The sequence below is a fragment of the Hippopotamus amphibius genome, chromosome 1 (assembly GCF_030028045.1).
Source record: "Hippopotamus amphibius kiboko isolate mHipAmp2 chromosome 1, mHipAmp2.hap2, whole genome shotgun sequence".
In the NCBI taxonomy this organism is placed as follows: Eukaryota; Metazoa; Chordata; class Mammalia; order Artiodactyla; family Hippopotamidae; genus Hippopotamus; species Hippopotamus amphibius.
The window spans coordinates 14538665-14556383 of NC_080186.1; the positions used below are offsets into that span (position 1 = coordinate 14538665).

The 17719-nt window shown below is 41.6% G+C and overlaps 1 protein-coding gene across 4 annotated transcripts in view; it reads right to left on the reverse strand.

The window, feature by feature from the left end:
* UBR4 (ubiquitin protein ligase E3 component n-recognin 4) overlaps positions 1–17719 on the reverse strand; it is a 129428-nt gene that overhangs the window by 95241 nt on the left and 16468 nt on the right. For all 4 annotated transcript variants that reach the window (XM_057698006.1, XM_057698007.1, XM_057698008.1 and 1 more), the window contains exons 12-24: positions 15019–15118; positions 14746–14883; positions 14200–14317; positions 13132–13319; positions 12060–12219; positions 11854–11939; positions 5225–5394; positions 3589–3871; positions 2820–2955; positions 1822–1901; positions 1196–1324; positions 286–468; positions 28–150 (exon numbers count right to left, since the gene is read on the reverse strand). In XM_057698006.1, the coding sequence (XP_057553989.1) occupies positions 28–150; positions 286–468; positions 1196–1324; positions 1822–1901; positions 2820–2955; positions 3589–3871; positions 5225–5394; positions 11854–11939; positions 12060–12219; positions 13132–13319; positions 14200–14317; positions 14746–14883; positions 15019–15118 (1894 nt within the window). The remainder of the gene's footprint in view (positions 1–27; positions 151–285; positions 469–1195; positions 1325–1821; positions 1902–2819; positions 2956–3588; positions 3872–5224; positions 5395–11853; positions 11940–12059; positions 12220–13131; positions 13320–14199; positions 14318–14745; positions 14884–15018; positions 15119–17719) is intronic.

Sequence of the window (17719 nt, forward strand, 5' to 3'; positions counted from 1 at the left end):
ATCATTATGGACCCCAAATTAACATACCTGTCGAGCAAAGTATTCCTCTACAATTTCTACATCGTATTTCACTGAGCTGCACTTGCTGGCTGCCAGTTCTAGGAGAGAACCAGCATGTTCAGCCTTCATTCCCTGTTTGATAAGGTGGTCCTATTTACAGCAAGAAAAAAGTGTTCAGATCAATACAGACAGGGTCTAAGGCTTTCATTAACCTTAAATTTAAAACTTCCCAGAATTCCAGCACATTGGCTTTGAATACTCCAGAGCGGTAAAGCTGTGTGTTACCTTTATCCAGCTGACATAGGAGCTGATCCGGAGGCGGGAAGACCACCGCAGAGTGTGTAGGATGTCACATTCACTCATCTCTGGCGAGTTCATGGCCAGCTGGTTCATGTAAGTCTTTGATGGTGGCAAAATTCCTAGGATCCTCCACAGTATCAAGAAGTAATATTGAAGGGCACAGGCCTCCTGCAAGAAGCAAGGAAAGCAATCACAGAGGTAGCTTTTGGTATTGCCTCAAGATCTCCCTAACAGTAAAAATTGTGCCAAACACGATTTTTATAGCAGAACTGGGTGGAGTCCCAATCTTCAACTGAGATTTGGCTCTCAAGTCTGCTCACCAGATTTTCCTAGAGAATACACCCAAAGCAGAAAATGGTAAAACACACATTTTATATCTATATAAAATTTGTTCCATATTCTGTACATTTCACAGGCCAAGAAAGCTACTCTGAGACAACTTTGGCTCCCCAATAATTTTGCCAAGTAACCGAAAGAGAGGAAGACATCCTCCTCAGCAGGCCCGTAATCAGCTGGCCCTTTCTGTGGCCTTAACGGCTGTTATGAATCCCATAGGTTCGAGACACATTCACAGGACCAGAGAAAAAGCTCAAGTGTGAGGCTTTCAATATCATATATCAACCAGCACTCACAGGAGATACAGAACTTAGGTGACCGTTACTCTCAAAGTCACATTCTTCAATGTTGACAAAAAAGTGCAAACATGATCAGAATTATCTCAAAGGTGAACATAACCACCCAAAGTAGACAGAAATAATGAAGTACCTTGTCAGTTTCACAAACAGATATCCAATAAACTGACTAGATCTCAGAAGGCAATTTCTGGTAGACTACTACCCAATAATCAAACACATCTCAAACTCTTTTTAATTAGCCCAGGTGTCCATGGTCTTACCAGGGCTGTTACGTTCTTGTTTTCCTTTCTCCTGACTGTATCAAGCTGGGATCCAGCTGCCAGCAGGGATGTCAGTGCAGCGTAGAGGTCATCATACTTGACAAGCTTGGAGAAAAGAACATCACATGCCTAATATCAAGACAGAAAGACAATCATTTTTTTTCTTATTTTTTGACGTATTCTTTCCTACTACCCACACACTACCACTAAAACTCCGGAGTGACAACACAGCTCACCCCAAATATAGTTATTAATTTCTCACTGCAGCAAGACTCCCACCCAGGGACCATCTAGTTTACAGATTACTGTGAGCACCAAGTGCATGCTTTAGGGTGAGGCAACTGTTCTGTCCATTAAATGGCTGCATGTGTGAAAACGCCAACAGAGACAGTCTTCAGGAATCACGTGTCAGAGGTGCCAATCGCCAGGAAGGACGTCCCCTACCGCCAAACTGGAGCCCAGTGGATAAACCTCAAAATAACATTTTCCTTTTAGAATAAGCTCAAATCCTAATACAGACTAAAGTCTCTCATTACAAATAGTAAGTCACTCCCTTTCCCCTGACAGACTGATTTTGGTGGAGACCATCTAAGCCACACGTAAATAGGGATTTTTAAATTCGGTACCACAGAATCAAGTCGGTTCAAGTCATCCTCTGAGGCTTCTGGGGACAGGACACAGTAGAATCTGGGTTGCGGGACAGCATCTGAAAAACAATGTGCTTATTGAAAGAATGGTTTCGTTCTCAAGTCTAACAAGTACAAAACGTAAAAACTAAGAAAACACTTTGGACCAGGGTTTCCCAACCTTGGCGCTACACACTGACATTTGGGGCCAGATCGTCCTCTGCTGTGGGAAACCATCCTGTGCACTACAGGATGTTGAACAACACCCTGGCTTCTACCCGCTGATTGCCAGTAGCACCTCCCAGCTGTGACAACCAAGTATGTCCCCAGGGCCCCTGTGGGGATGGGCAGCACCATCATCCGCAGCTGAACACTTCTGCCCTAGGAGTTAACTTCACTCTGTAATCATCAAGTTAACCAACAAAACTGTACCATTAGACTGACTGCCTTAAACTTAAATGCTGTTTCCCCAATATCAAAGGGACTGACTACTAAGAGATCCCACACTAGGGTTTGATGACCATTTCCACCAAATACACTTTACATCTAACAACCCTCAGATAAAAGCAAACACATGCTAAAATGAACACAAGAGGCACCTCATCAAATGTACAGACCACGACTATGTGAGAAACACCAGAGAGTATGTCACAGCTCCCACTGTCTGAAGGCCATGACCCAGAGAAATCAGCCTGTGGGTTAGAACCATGTCCCTAAGGGAAAATTTAATTCCAGCAGCCAGAGTGGCAGGAATACATATACTGCACTCTATGGCCAGAGGATTCCTAATTCTCGTGTCTCAATATTTTTTGCTTTTAAATAAATGTAGGAGATGTGAGACTGTTTCCGCAAGAGTTTTGAGTCCGTAGGTATCCGCCACCCACAGGGAGGAGACTAAACTGATGACCAAAGGTCCTCAAGGATGCCCCAAGCCCCAAATTCAACCCCTCCAATGAGAATCAGGAAGTCAGTTTCTTACTGACAATCTTCTTTCTAACCTGATGAAAAATGCTTAGACCAGTTTTCTTCTACTTCTTTGAAGCCATGATAGAGAGGGGTGGTCGCCCGGCGGCTGCTGCTGTCCTGGGACCCACTTGCCCACCCAAAGGGAGGACTAAGCAGGTTCTGTTGCACCTTTTAAAACACAAATACTCAAATTAAAAAAGATACACAGTCCCATTCTGCTTCTCCCGCCCCGCAGGATATTGGATTGCTACAGCAAAGTTTGGGAAACTTATAAACCAAAATAAAATTTTAGATTTTTCTGTGACTTCTTTTGAGAAGCATCTTTTTGCTGGAGTATAAAGGAACTAACGCTCCATGAAACATTTTAAGAAACGCTGAAGTAATAATTCTTAAATGGCCTTCCCACCCTCATTTTGGATCCCTGCAACAAAGGAATTTACTAACCCACCAAATTTACTGCCCAACCCTCATTCAACCACTAGTAAATACTAACTTGAGGCCTGACACACACGGCACTGTATTCGACACAGGTAAAGTGGGGTAGTTCAAAGAAGGACACCCGTGAACAAAGCCTATGCCCCAATTTTAACAAATGCATCAAATCAAATAATCTACATTTATCGCTTCTGGCTAAAGTGTGGGTGCACAGACACAATTCCTCGGGGTCACCTAAGGCTACTCAAACACAAACACCCAAAACCTAAAGTGAGCAGTCATTTTGATTTGGAGCGTGGTAACTTGAGAATAATAATGCTCTTAGTAACAGCCGCAAAGCAGAAAAGAATGTGTTCACATCTGTACCTGCTCAAACAGATACACGGGGGCTTTGGAGTACTGATGAAGCAGGTAATCAAAGATCAGAAGTAGGCGAGCCAGGATGAGAGGCACAGAGCGCATCTGGGCATCCATGTTGGCACTCAGCTCCTGGATCATCTGCACAAAAAGGGTCAATACGTCCCGCCGGCCTTTCTCAGAGAAGTTGTGGAAAATGAGAAGGAGCAGCTGCAGGTGTTCTACATTCAAGTCTTCTGTCTCACCGGGCACCACCCCCTGCAGGGCATTCTGCTTCATTGTCGACAAAAACCTGCCACAGAGGAAAGGAGAACATGTTTGGTGGGGAAAAGTCATCCCCCAAGAGTAACAATGCCCGGTGCCAGAAGAGTCACACTTCCTAAAGCCAGGCATCAAGAAAACAAATTAAGGAAGACAAGAAGCTACATGCAATGGAAAGACGAAAACTAAATCTTGGCTACAAAAAAGCCAGATTTGGCCACAAAAATATTTTCAAGAACCCTTCAACAACATTAACCGTGGCCACAGTGGTGTTCACCCCCATGCTGCCTTTTCTGACAATGAAAAGAACAAGTTCTCCAAAAGGTGGCTTTTTTTTTCAAATTAATATATCCAGGCACGTGTATAAAAACAGATGATTGAACTTGGTGTACCTCAAAAAAAAATAATAAATAAATTTTAAATATATATATATATATATATATATATATCCAGGCAGATAGAAAAAATTCAATTACTTTTTCCCTATAATTTTGACTCTATAGTTTAATTCTCGTTTTCAGAGTTTATACTATAGGTTAACAATCACTGCATGATAATAGACGAAAATAACTCAATGCACCAAAAAGCAATTTAAAAAATTACACTATTCAGAGAACTTGTGAAAAAAGCTTTTATGCAAAAAAGGAATGAATGTAGCCAACTATTTCCACTGCCTCTGGCTATTAGGATAGAGATTTGTATTTTAATAAGGGTTTCCCTCACCACTTCCCACCCCCCACCTTCCGGCCTTTTTGCAAGATTCCACCAGAAAAAATATAGTGCATCTCTGGCATTCAAGGGGGTTTATAATACCTCAAATCCAGCATTAGAGCTATTTGATCACAGAATGGGGAAGAGGAAAACAAAGCCTTTTAGGAAAACAAACTGCTTTGAAGACTCCCAACCATGTAAACAAAAATGGCAAATATAGGTCCATCTAAAGAGGATTTAAATGATTAATCTGAGCTTCCCCCAAGTAAAAAAATTCTTTAAAAGTTGTCCAAAAAAGACTGCAAGTCACTCTAAGTGGTTTCATGTTGAAAGCAAAATAACCAAAGACAGAGTTGGCTTCCCTATTCCCTCTTTCAAAAAAACCAGGTCAGGACAAAATTGGATACATTCAGGATTCAGGTCTATCTCAAAATTGCAACCAAATCCCCCATGTGCTAAAGGAAGATTCTGTTTCCAGACCATAGTTTATGTACTTCTGTTTTTTAAACAGTACAACTCCTCCCAAATTCCCCCATCAGAAATACACTCCTCCACCCCTGCCACTTTACACCTATCATCAGAGTACCATCTCAGAGCCACAGATGAACTACAAGTAAGAAACAAATTTTAAAAAGCAGCCTTCTCCTTGGGGCTTCTAATGAAGTTAACTTACCTGTCCCAAACTTTAAGGCATTCAGGGACATCAGGGTCACCTTGAGCGCTGGCTTTATGTTGCCAGATGAGCAGGAGGCGTGAAAGCACAGAGAGGCTTTGAGGATGAATGTACAAGGGCCAAGGGCCCTCAGAAAAAGGAGCAACTCCCAGCTGCTGCAACAGTGTGTTCTAACATGAAAGACATACAAGAGACCATTAGGGAAAAGGGCAGGGAATGAGGTCAACAGATTACTAATGCTCTCTAATGTTACTTTTTAACACTGAAAGTGGTACTTTAAGGAAAGGAGGACACAGAAATTCTGATTTAGAAGCAGTTTGAAAAAGGTCATTCAACACATGAGAAAAATATAAAGGAAAAAGTATTAACCTAACTCCATTAACAATTCCAGTTAATTAGTGTCAGAAATGGGGTCCCCAAAAAGGAGATGTACATGGAGACAGCAGAATCAGGATAAGTTTCCAATGGATACTGTGCCTTTGAAAGAAAATTTCTTCAACAACTGTAACAGCTGACAGTTCTTCTTGCATAATCAGTTACACACCACAAATAACAATCCAAAGGGGGAGATCCAACAACTTACAGGTCTAGTAACTTGCATTAACAGTATTAGCAGAGAAACTGTGCCTCTAAGATGTCAGGGCATCTAGAATTAATCAGGGCTCTCTTTGCCTCCAGTTGTGACATGTATTTCAAATGAGCTTTCCTTTCAGCTCAGTTATCTAAGCTGTAACTTATCTCCTCAAACACACACACAACTGAGCAGGATGCCAATGGAAGACCAGACAAAAGCCTGCTTTTTCATTTGGCTTCAGAAAACACAAATCATGGTTACCTCAGGATACAGGATAAATTCTGAAGTCTGCCAAATTAAATTATATTCTTATAAAACATCCTAGAGGACCCTATTCCTTGCAAATATTCAAAAAGTCACAGATATGACGAGTAGTCCCCATGTATTGGGGGGTTACCATAGGCTAAGTGCTGTACAGAGACTGTCACACTAAATGTTCAGCACTGTAATGTCAGGTGGGGTGTGCTCCACTTCACAGAGTTCAGAGGGGCTTAAGAACATGACCGAAGCCACGAGACTACCAAGTCACGAAGCCAGGTTTATCTCTAAAACCTACACTCTTCATCGCGATGCTCAACACAGCCATAAGGACTGACTTCTCAATTTCTGACTCAAGAAAACAATTCAAAAAAATGAATAAACCAACATGCCTGAGCTATATCAGAAGTATTAACTGGAGCACTACCGTAATAAGAAATAAATCCAATCAAGGGACATGCAGCCACAACGGTGGCAACTACAAAGACCACGGTAAATATAAAAACATACTCTACATATATTGTGTTACATATACACATAAGGGTAAAATCTGAAAAAGCAGAAACCAAGGCGTGTTTATCGATGTTCTGATAACTGTAAAACTATGCCACTATAGAGACAGGGACTAGAAGGAAACATGAAAAATTAAAATCATGAATTTTGTGGAAGGATTATGATTAATGTATATTCCTTATAAGGTTATGTACACACCTTTTAAAGTGAGTTTTTGTTTCATGTCAGTTTTTTGTGTCTTTGTGTCAGTTTACTTAGGCCCAGAACTTTAAGAAACGAGCTAATATTCCTCAGGAACCTAGTTTTCCCTACCACTCAAACTCTCGTTAGCTCTAATGGAGAATAAGTGATTTCCTAAGTAGTAAAACTGAGCCACAGCACCGCAAAACCCTGGCCTGACCCACTCCTTGCCACCCTCTGGTACCTCTCCTCCACGCCTCCTCAGTGCTGGCATTCCTGAGGTCTCAGCCTCAGCCTGCATCGCTACTGCTATCCCCTCAATCCACCTCATTGTTTCTCATCACTTCAACAACTGCCTCAATGGATAATTTCCAAAGCCATATGATCAATCTTAATTTTTTAACTCCTGAATTTCACAGTCACATTTCCACCTATTTTCTAGACATCATCATCCCACTGGCATGTCAAAATTTCATTATTTAAAATGAAATTTTTTCCACAGTAGTAATGGTGACAACTTAAGCTAAAAATATTGATAATGTACAAACTGTTTTTCTCATTTGATCTAAAGGGCTATAAAATTCAACACGCTGACAAAGGAAACAATATCATCACATAGATGCTGCCTCTGCTGCCTTCAGCTGACTCCTCCCTTAAAGGAGAGCCTCACACTCAGCTATACGATTTCTTGACCTCACAACGACTCTAAGGCTAGCCTACTATAAGGGACAAAAGGTCATGCTGGAGAGCTGACACTGACTTGTTTGTTTTTAAAAACAGAGAGAATGTCAACTTGTGTCTCATGTACCTCAAGAATCCAAAGGATAATTCTGAGAAAACGTGAAGAAAAGCAACCCATGAGAATTTAAGTTGGTGCAGCCACTGTGGAAAACAGTATGGAGGTTCGCCAAAAACTAAAAAATAGATTACCAAATGATCCAGCAATCCCACTCCTGTGCAAATATACAGACACAAAATTATAATTCAAAAAGATACATGAACCCCTATGTTCATAGCAATACTATTCACAATAACCAGGACACAGAAACAACCTAAATGTCCACTGACAGATGAATGGATAAAGAAGATGTGGTACATACATATAATGGAATAGTACTCAGCCATAAAAAAGAAAGAAATAATGCCATTTGCAGCAACATGGGTGGACTGAGAGATTACCATACTAAGTGAAGTAAGTCAGAAAGAAAAAGACAAATACCATATGATATCACTTACATGTGGAATCTAAAATATGACACAAATGAACCTATCTACAAAACAGAAACAGAATCACGGACACAGAGAACAGACTGGTGGTTGCCAAGGGGGAGGAGGTTCTGGGAGGGATGGAGTGGGAGGCTGGGGTTAGAAGTGTAAGCTTTCATATATAGAATGGGTAAACAACAAGGAACTACTGTATAGCACAAAGAACTAAATTTAATATCTTATGATAAACCACAATGGAAAAGAACACAAAAAAAAAGAATGTATATATGTGTATGACTGAATCACTTTGCTGTATGGCAGTAATTAACACAACACTATAAATCAACTATATGTCAATTAAAAAAAAATTTTTTTAAAGAAACCTGAAAAAAAAATAAATGTGACCCATTAGTAAATACAATCTCTGAGTTGACTTCAACCTAGAAGAATGAGCCACTGAGTACTCAATATCGCTCCTTCTACCCCCAAACCAACTCCCCTGCCTGACTTCCCTATTTCTATTAAAGACAACAGCAATTGGGCTTCCTAGGTGGCGCAGTGGTTGAGAATTCGCCTGCCAATGCAGGGGACACGGGTTTGATCCCTGCTCCAGGAAGATCCCAAATGCCGTGGAGCAACTAAGCGCGTGCGCCACAACTATTGAGCCTGTGCTTTATGGCCTGTGAGCCACAACTATTGAGCCCATGTGCTGCAACTACTAAAGCCCACGCGCCTAGAGCCTGTGCTCCACAACAAGAGAAGCCACGGCAATGAGGAGTCCACGCACCACAATGAAGAGCAGCCCCCCACTCACCGCAACTAAAAGAAAGCCCATGCACAGCAAAAAATTAAAAAAAAAGACAACAGCAGCCTTCTAGTCTCATTTGGGTTTTAATGGTTTTAAATTTAGGCAATATCTTGGACTCCTTCCTCTCCTTGTCCTTCACCTCATTCAAATAATTTCCCATGATCTCTACAAAAGGTCCTTTATCCACACCCATCTCCCTTCTCTCATGACCCACACTAACCCAAGTCACCTTTATGTCTTCAGCCCCTATAACAGTTCCTGGCATGCAGTTAAGTGTCAATGAATATTTATGAATGAACCTGGACCACTGCTATAATAGTATTATTATGTTAGCATAATTTTATATGCAATATTAAATATAATATTAAATAATAAGAGTAACAAAATACATTTTATTAACCTCCCTTAGAAAACACTGTGTGTGTCTCACAACCTAAGTCAGGCACCTTGGCTGAGGCACATTACTCCGAAGAAACAATATCCAAGGTAGGGGAACTCAACAGCAGATAGATTACACTGACTACCCTTCACAGCAACGAAATGTGGGCAACAATTTAAAGCTCCATGTTTGCAGATGGAATGAAAAAGGAGATCTGAGGATTTCCCCTGCAGAGTCAGTAGCTATGGGCAGCCAGGTTGCATGTCCACACAAGGTCTATAATTATTTTTAAAATGCTGAGAGGGCAATATCATTACAGGAGTCTTAAGAATCCTATTCTCTGGAGAAAAATATTCATTCCCCATTATTTGGACTAGTTTAGACAAGAAAAGGCCAAATCTATGCACTTTGAAACCTCCCTGGATGATCTGGGAAAGAAGCTGATAATTTTGGCAGGACACCCTGACCCTGAAGTCTGAGAAGGTACTGAAGGCAACATACTAACTGAAGCCTTTCCTTCTCTTTGCCTTAGACAGGTCAACAACTTTTCTCTTCTATTTATATTCCCGTTCCCGCCAAAAAAATTTTCATGTAACAGTAGGTAAGTACAAATAGGTTTTATAATTTTCTTTCTAAACAAAAGAAATGTTCAAGAATTTCTCAAACAGCTTGGGATTGTGAGAATCAATTTCAACTTCTTGAAATAGGTTCCTGGATTTTGTCCCTTTTGAGGGCAAGTGAAAGCCCCTGAATTGTGTTTTGATTCTGAGAATCTACTGAAATAATCTTAAGAGTAACAAAAAACTTTTCAAAACAATCTCAGGGCAAATTATTGAAGATCTACCAAATTAAACTCTACTGGGGTTGGGGGGGGGGGGAGGGGAGGGGTCACAGTAACTAGGAATCCACAGTTTTAACAAATTCCCCAGAAATCCTTATGTACACTAAAGACTGAGAACCACTAACTTTGACCGTGTTAAATTATTATCAGAATATGACATTGCGGAACTTTCCTGGTGGTCCAGTGGTTAAGACTTCACCTTCCAGTGCAGGGGGGTGGGTTCAATCTCTGGTTAGGGAACTAAGATCCCACATGCCTCGCAACCAAAAAACCAAAACACAAAACAGAAACAATATTGTAACAAATTCAATAAAAACTTTAAAAATGGTCCACATCAAAAAAATCTTTAAAAAAAAAAAAATGACATCCCCAAATGGTGGGAGAGAATATGAATCCACATATCCCTGACACACTACTAGTGACAGTAAACCTTGGTGCAGCTACTATAGAGAGCAGTTTGGCATAGGGTGCATACAGGGGACATGTACAAGAAAGATTATAGCAACACCTGGAACAGCAATAAAGCCTGACTGACACGACCCAAATGTCCATCAATGGGAGAAGGGAGGTGAATAAATTGGTATATAGTCACAAACACAAGGAACGTCACGTAGCAGTCAAAACAAAACCACAGAAACATACAACAGTACAGATAAATTCTGGCAATAAAGTACTAAGTAATATTAAGCGAAAAAAACTGCATAGAACATGATGTCATTGCTAAAAACAATCAAAAAATTTTTAATTTTAAAGCATTCTTTAAGTGCAACAACAAATACATACATAAAACTAATGAAATGAGGAATCTGAGATTTAGAATGCCAGATATCTGCTACTTCAGCGAGAAAAGAAAGCCACAAGGTTTAGATGTCCACAATCAAGAGCCTAGACTTTATTCTGGTGGTAGGTTTGCAAGTAAGAGTGTATAGGCGAGGACTTCCCTGGTGGCGCAGTGGTTACAAGTCCGCCTGACAATGCAGGGGACATGGGTTCGATCCCTGCCCCAGGAAGATCCCACGTGCCTTGGAGAAACTAAGCCCGTGTGCCACAACTACTGAGCCTGCGCTCTAGAGCCCTCAAGCCACAACTATTGAGCCCACTGGCTGCAGCTACTGAAGCCCGTGCGCCTAGAGCTCGTGCTCCGCAACAAGAGAAGCCGCCGCAATAAGAAGCCTGTGCACTGCAATGAAGAGTAGCCCCTCTCCGCAACTACAGAAAGCCCGAGCACAGCAACAAACACCCAATGCAGCCAATAAATAAAAAATAAAATCAATAAATCTTTTTAAAAAAGATTTTTTTTTCTTTTTCCTTTTTTTTTGATGTGGACCATTTTTAAAGTCTTTATTGACTTTGTTACAATATTGCTTCTGTTTTTTTGGCCAAGAGGCATGTGGGATCTTAGCTTGCTGACCAGGGATTGAGCCTGCACCCCCTGCGTTAGAAGGTGAAGTCTTAACTACTGGACCACCAGGGAAGTCCCTGATTGATTCTTTTAAGACATGCATTTCAATTTATATTTCCTAGATTACTAATGATGGTGAACATTTCCTATGTTTGTTGGTCATTCTTTTTTTTTTTTTTAATAAAATGCCCTCTTGTCTATTTACTTTCCTACTAGGATAGTCATCAGCTGTTTTTGTAGTTCTTCCTTTTCTTTAAGCTTACTAAGTGACTTGGGGATAAAGGACACATTTTCTTTTTCTTGAAATGATCCTAATTAAGGCAGAGGGACATACTAGAATAGTTTTCTCCACACTCTTTCCAGGGAGGGGATCCCATGACAAACTGTTTGCAGGGACAGAAACAAGTGCAGCCTACAGAGTACAGATGTAGAGAGCTCTTGGCCTAAACAGTCATAGTGCACACAAACCTGCAGGTTAGGCGACTGGAGGTCAGAAGTTACCAGAGAGTGGTTGAAGTGATAAAGGGCGGCAGCAAACTCTTCATCTGATGCACCTTGAAGACAAATGGAAAAACCAGTGATTCGAGCATCTACTTGATGCACACTGCACCACCCTGCCAACAGCCAAACGCCACTAGAAAATAATCCGGCAGGCACACAGCCTATCTACTGACCCTTGAGTCCATCTTTGTCCACCTCCTTGATGATACTGGCCAGGGTGGCCATGTGGTGTTCTGAAAGAGACACACTCAGATAGTTTCGGATAAAATTGTTCCGAGAGTTCAGCATGGAAGAGGTGATGAAGTTCAAAATGTTAGAAGCCAGACCTAAAAACTAAAAAGAACACAAAAACGCTCATACCAGGTTCGTACGCCCAGAGCTCCTACGAATCCCAAATGCAAATCGAAAATAAAACATGCCCATAGGCCTCATGCAATAAACACAATGAATTAAAAAATCAGACTTTAATTCACATACAGTGGGACTAAGTTATAACAGTCTTTCCCACGTGATTCTCCCAGTTACAAAAAAGGGTATGCCAATTTAATACAACAGACTTCAGGAAACATTGCATGACAGAGGATTTCCAAAGAGACTAACTCATTTCTTTCATTCCTCTAAGGTCCCATATTTGTCCAGCTCCAAGATATTACTGATATATTCAATTCTGAAGCTTATATTATTATATATGTTTTGAATTCCCAGCTCTTTACTTCTCTATTAAAATTAAATTTTCATCCACATCCTTGACTAGACTAAGCTGTATGAAAGCAAAGATTGTATCTGACTTGTTTACTGATAGAGCTTCAGAAGAGGGGCTGCGGTCACACAGTACATCATTAATAAATACCAGTGGAAAACAAATAGCAATCACTTACGATGTACCAGACCTAGGCTAAGAACTCTTTAACTCTTCACAACTCTTAGAGGAGGTACAATCACTCCCAGACAACAGGAGTCAAAACTGAGGCTTGGAGAAATTCAGATTCTTGCCCAAAGTCATAAAGCCAGTAAGTGGTAGATTCTACTTAACTCCAAAGGCTATGTTTACTAACCCTCGATCAGAGAAATAACACCAAGAGTATAAGAGTTATTTAATCAAGCAATCAATACACTTAAGTCGTAAGTAAAAATATCTTTAAACATCAGTTATCCAACCTACAAAATGTTTTTGTTCAAATGATCTGCTTTTCACATCCCTTCTCCCCATTTCTCCCGCCCCCAACCTCAGAAACCCACTCTTACCAATTCAGGATCTTTGCGACTCGCCAAAATGTTGCCCTTCTCACCGGGGGCCTGCTTACTGGGGCTTTTAACTCGAGGCGAGCTCTCCAGTGGAGGGGGTGGGGGAGGAGGCGGAGGAGCCACTTTCTCTTTACTGGGGGAGATAGTCTCTTCAAACCACTGCCCCAGAATAGGCTCACTGTCATCATCTAATGGGGAAAGAGAAAAGCAACAAAAATAACACGTGTTTAAAGAATTTTTAGCACATCTGCTTTGTAAAAGTGCCTGAGTCAAAAGCAACAAAAGGTATATATACAGATTATGGTGGTAGTTACACAGCTGCATAAACCTGTCAAAACTTATCTAAGTGTATACACAACACGGGAGTACTTTACTGTATATAAATCATACCTCAATACAACTGGCATTTTTTTAAAGGAACCCAATGGAGGAAGAGAAGCCACCTCAGTTGCTTTTATTGGCAACAAGTCAAGCATTCTCAAGAGCAAATTTTTACTTGTCTACCAACTATAAACCCCTAGATAAGAACCGTACCTTCTGCAATATTGTATACTGCTCCCACAAGCCTGGTTAGAAAGAATCTGAGATACTGGATCCTATTCAACCTCTCTCTGAGCCAAGGCAGGAGGGAATGTTAGTGTTGCCCTGTTGTTCACCACAACAGTCTGGTGTTTCTTTCTCTGTGCTTCCCCAAGCCACACACCTATGACATCAGCCAAACCCAACACCTCACACATGGCCTTTAGAGTTTCACTGGGAAAGCTCAGAGCAGAGTTCACGAAATGGGTCAGCACAACAAGAAATACGAACAACTGAGATGTGTTCTGATTGTGGAGGGAAAAGCACGAAAAGCAATCCGGGCTTTGCTGACGGCAGTTTCAATCCCACAGTCTCCAACAGCTCCGCTTACTCGGGAACAATATGTCACCTTTAAGTGCACCCGCAGTCAAGACCCACTCCAGGCAGGTGACAGAGAACGCTGACTAGGAAGCTACAGGAAGCCCCTGGGGACACTTCCTGCTGTACTCTGTAGCTTACCCCCTGGGAGAGAGCAAAGGGGGCGCCTACCTTGGCTGCTGTCCTCCTCCGTGCTGCTGAAATCATCCTCATAGTAGGTGTTTGAGTCAGTAGAGGCACTGGCATCGCTGCTCATGGAGCCCTTCCTCTGACGCTGCAGGACACAGGCCTAGGAAAAGAGCGAGGCTTCTGTAATTGATGATCACGAAAATGGAGCCATGCTACTTCGTCCCACCTGCCACATGAAGTTTTCTCCGTGTCTTCTTTTTTTAAATTCAAGAAGTAATTTCTCCTAATAGCTCCCTCCAGGACTCTCACAGCTTTATCCTATAAGAGCACTCCAAAATCAGAGAGCTGGACAAGAACTGAAAAAGGAATGTTTCCACAGTGCCCTGTTTCTGCTTCAGCATGCCAACTGTCAGGAATCCCCAAGCAGCTGATAGTAACTACTTCAAATGTTTGGAATCATTTAAGAGTTCTTCCCATCTTCAAAATCATTACCACAAACTACGAGTTTATAAAGATCATGGCGTACAGTCAGTCTCATTCATTTTGAGAAAAGATCTTCCAAATTATCAATGGCATGACCCCACCCACCTTTCTGTAGGAAGTTGAAAGTAACGTCAACAGCAGGTTCGTCAGTGGAACAGAGTCAATCAGCCGTTGAATCCTCTGTATGGAGGTACTCTGGGCCATAACGCTCAGGACCGCAGGGGGACCATCTGCCTCCCAACCCTGAAGGTAACGACATCAAAAGAGAATTAACGTTAGGACTCAGCAGGAAACACCCACCTGATCTGATGGCTCAAGCGAGCTTAGCCAGAAGGGCAGCCAGCAGACAACGTGCCGGCTCTGAGGACAAGCCCTCACCTTGTGCAGAGCCTCCACTTGCAGGTCTTGAAAGAGAGACGTCAACAGCTTGACGGCATGGTTTGCCAATATTACTGAGAGCACCCCAAATCCCTGATGCCTACACAGAGCAAAAGGGAAACACAAACCTTAACAACTCGCAACAAATTACATCTTGGAAACCACGGACCTTGCCGTTTTGAGGTTTTACACTCCCTTCAGAATCTATAGACCTTTCCCTAGGAAAAAAAAAAATGCTAAAACATATATAATCTGCATATAATTTCAGAAGCTTACAATCTCCCTGAAGCCCATCTACAGGCTGCCTAAGGACCCACAGGCTTCAGGTTAAGAACTTCAGGACTAGAAGAAACTTCCAAATCCATGAAATTTTGGAATTTAAACTGTTAATTCAAAGCTATTGGGTCATGTGAAGATACTAACACTTAAATGTTGGTAGAATTTTTAAAAAGTCACTCTTTTGAGAAGAATTTTAAAAAGTCACGCTTTTTGTAAAAGTTAGCAACTTTTACAAAATATCTGGACACAAACCAAAGAGAATAAAAACAAAAGTTTACATTAAATCTGAGTAAAATCTTCTTTCTGTCCAAATGACCACATGTCAGCGTTAGTATATCTTACATACACACAATGAGCTCATGTAAATCAATAAGAAGAAAGAACAAACATCAAAGAGAAAACTGGGGCAAATGATACGGACAGTGTGAAAATGATCACACTAACACTAGTAATCAACAAAACATAAATAAGAGCAATACAGTGCTACCTTTCTCCTCTAAGATTAGCAACCACAAAGGCTAATGACCCCCACTGTCAAAGAGAACCTGGGGAAGGGGCACCGGCACACACCACAGCTAGGAGCGCACGTTAGAGCAGCTCAGCACAACATCGCACATTCTTAAGTAAGGATACCCTTTGTCCTAACAATTACACTTCCAGAAATTTACCCCAAGGGGATAACAGAACAAGTTCACAAAGATTCACGTTTTAGAAGGTTTATCCAAGCACTTTCATCAAAACAAGGAATTTGGAACAACCTAAAGAAGTGTTCAATAAGTGAATTAGTTAACTATGGTATATATATTTATACAGTGGAACACCATCAGTCACTGAAAACATAGAATCTATGATGGCGTCCGTAATCTATGTGATTATAATCCATAATCGTATCCTAGACTGTAAACATGTCTATGATATTTTGTAACAGTGATCCTGTTTTCGTTGACATACATACATTAAATGTCTAGAAGAACATTTACCAATTTGAGTGGTAGAATTTCAGGCAATTTTTTTCCTTTCTTATGGTTTGCAACCTATACAATGTATACATATTCTTCTTAAGTCTCAAGAAATTACAGCCATTTTTTAAATGTTACTGCTACTCCTAAGGAGATACCTTTTGGCATTCTCCCATTTCCCTTTACAATGCCAAGCGTGCAGACAGACACTCAAAAATCACAAACTTCTGTTCTCTCTGGAACATGCTTACCTCCCTGTGTAGCCTAGTGTCTACTGCCTACCATTCCAATATCTATTTCAGATTTCAGCTCAGCAGCACTTCCTCAGGGAAGCCTGCTTTGATTTCTCTAACCTGGTCAAATGCCCCAATTACAACACTTTCTAGGTACAGTTTGACAAGTATTTTCATATCAACTTCTTGTCTATTCAGAGTGTGTCTATAGGACTTCCCTGGTGCTGCAGTGTGGTTAAGAATCCACCTGCCAATGCAGGGGACACGGGTTCGAGCCCTGGTCCAGGAAGATCCCACATGCCATGGAGCAACGAAGCCTGTGCACCATAACTACTGAGCCTGCGCTCTGGAGCCCACAAGCCACAAATACTGGGCCCACACGCCACAGCCACTGAAACCCACACACTCTAGAGCCCGTGCTTCACAACAAGAGAAGCCAACACACTGAGAAGCCTGCATGCCGCTACGAAGACTAGCCCCCGCTCGCCACAACTAGAGAAAGCCCATACACAGCAACAGACCTGATGCCGCCAAAAAAAAGAAAAAAAAAGGGAATGTGTCTACTTTTTTTGTTCATCACAGCATTCCAGAACTAACAGAGCCTGGGACAGGGAAGGCAGTGAATAATTTGCTGAATGAGGTCCAGAATTTGAACTCCTCCTTGAACTGCACACTCACATACCCAAGTGCTTACTGAACATCTCACAGAGAGATCTAACAATCCTCTCAAAAGCAGCATGGCCCAGATTAAATTCTTCATTTCTTCCCCTTCCTGCCACCCAATCTACTTCTAAACTCATGTGCCCTATCTCAGTAAATTACACAACCCAGGTGCTCATGCCAGAAAATTCGGATGTCATATTTTTCACACTCAACATCCAAGCCACCAGCAGATCCTGTCAGCTCTACCTTCGAAACATATCCTGACGTGACCTCTTCTCCCTGCCTTTACCACCACCACCCTACACCAAGTCCCCTCAGCGCTTGTGCGGAGTAAGGCATGAGCCCCTAACTGTTCTCTCTCCCTCTTGTCTTAGGACCCCACAGTCTATTCTCCAAACAGCAGCTGGGTTCTCAGGTCATGAATAATTCAGATCATATCACTCCCCTCTTGCAAACCCTCTAATACCTACAGATTATACTTGGCCCTAGGTGATCTGACCCCTGGCTACCTCTCTGACCGAATTTCTACCACCCTCCCTCCTCGAGTTCTCTACTCTAGACACACTG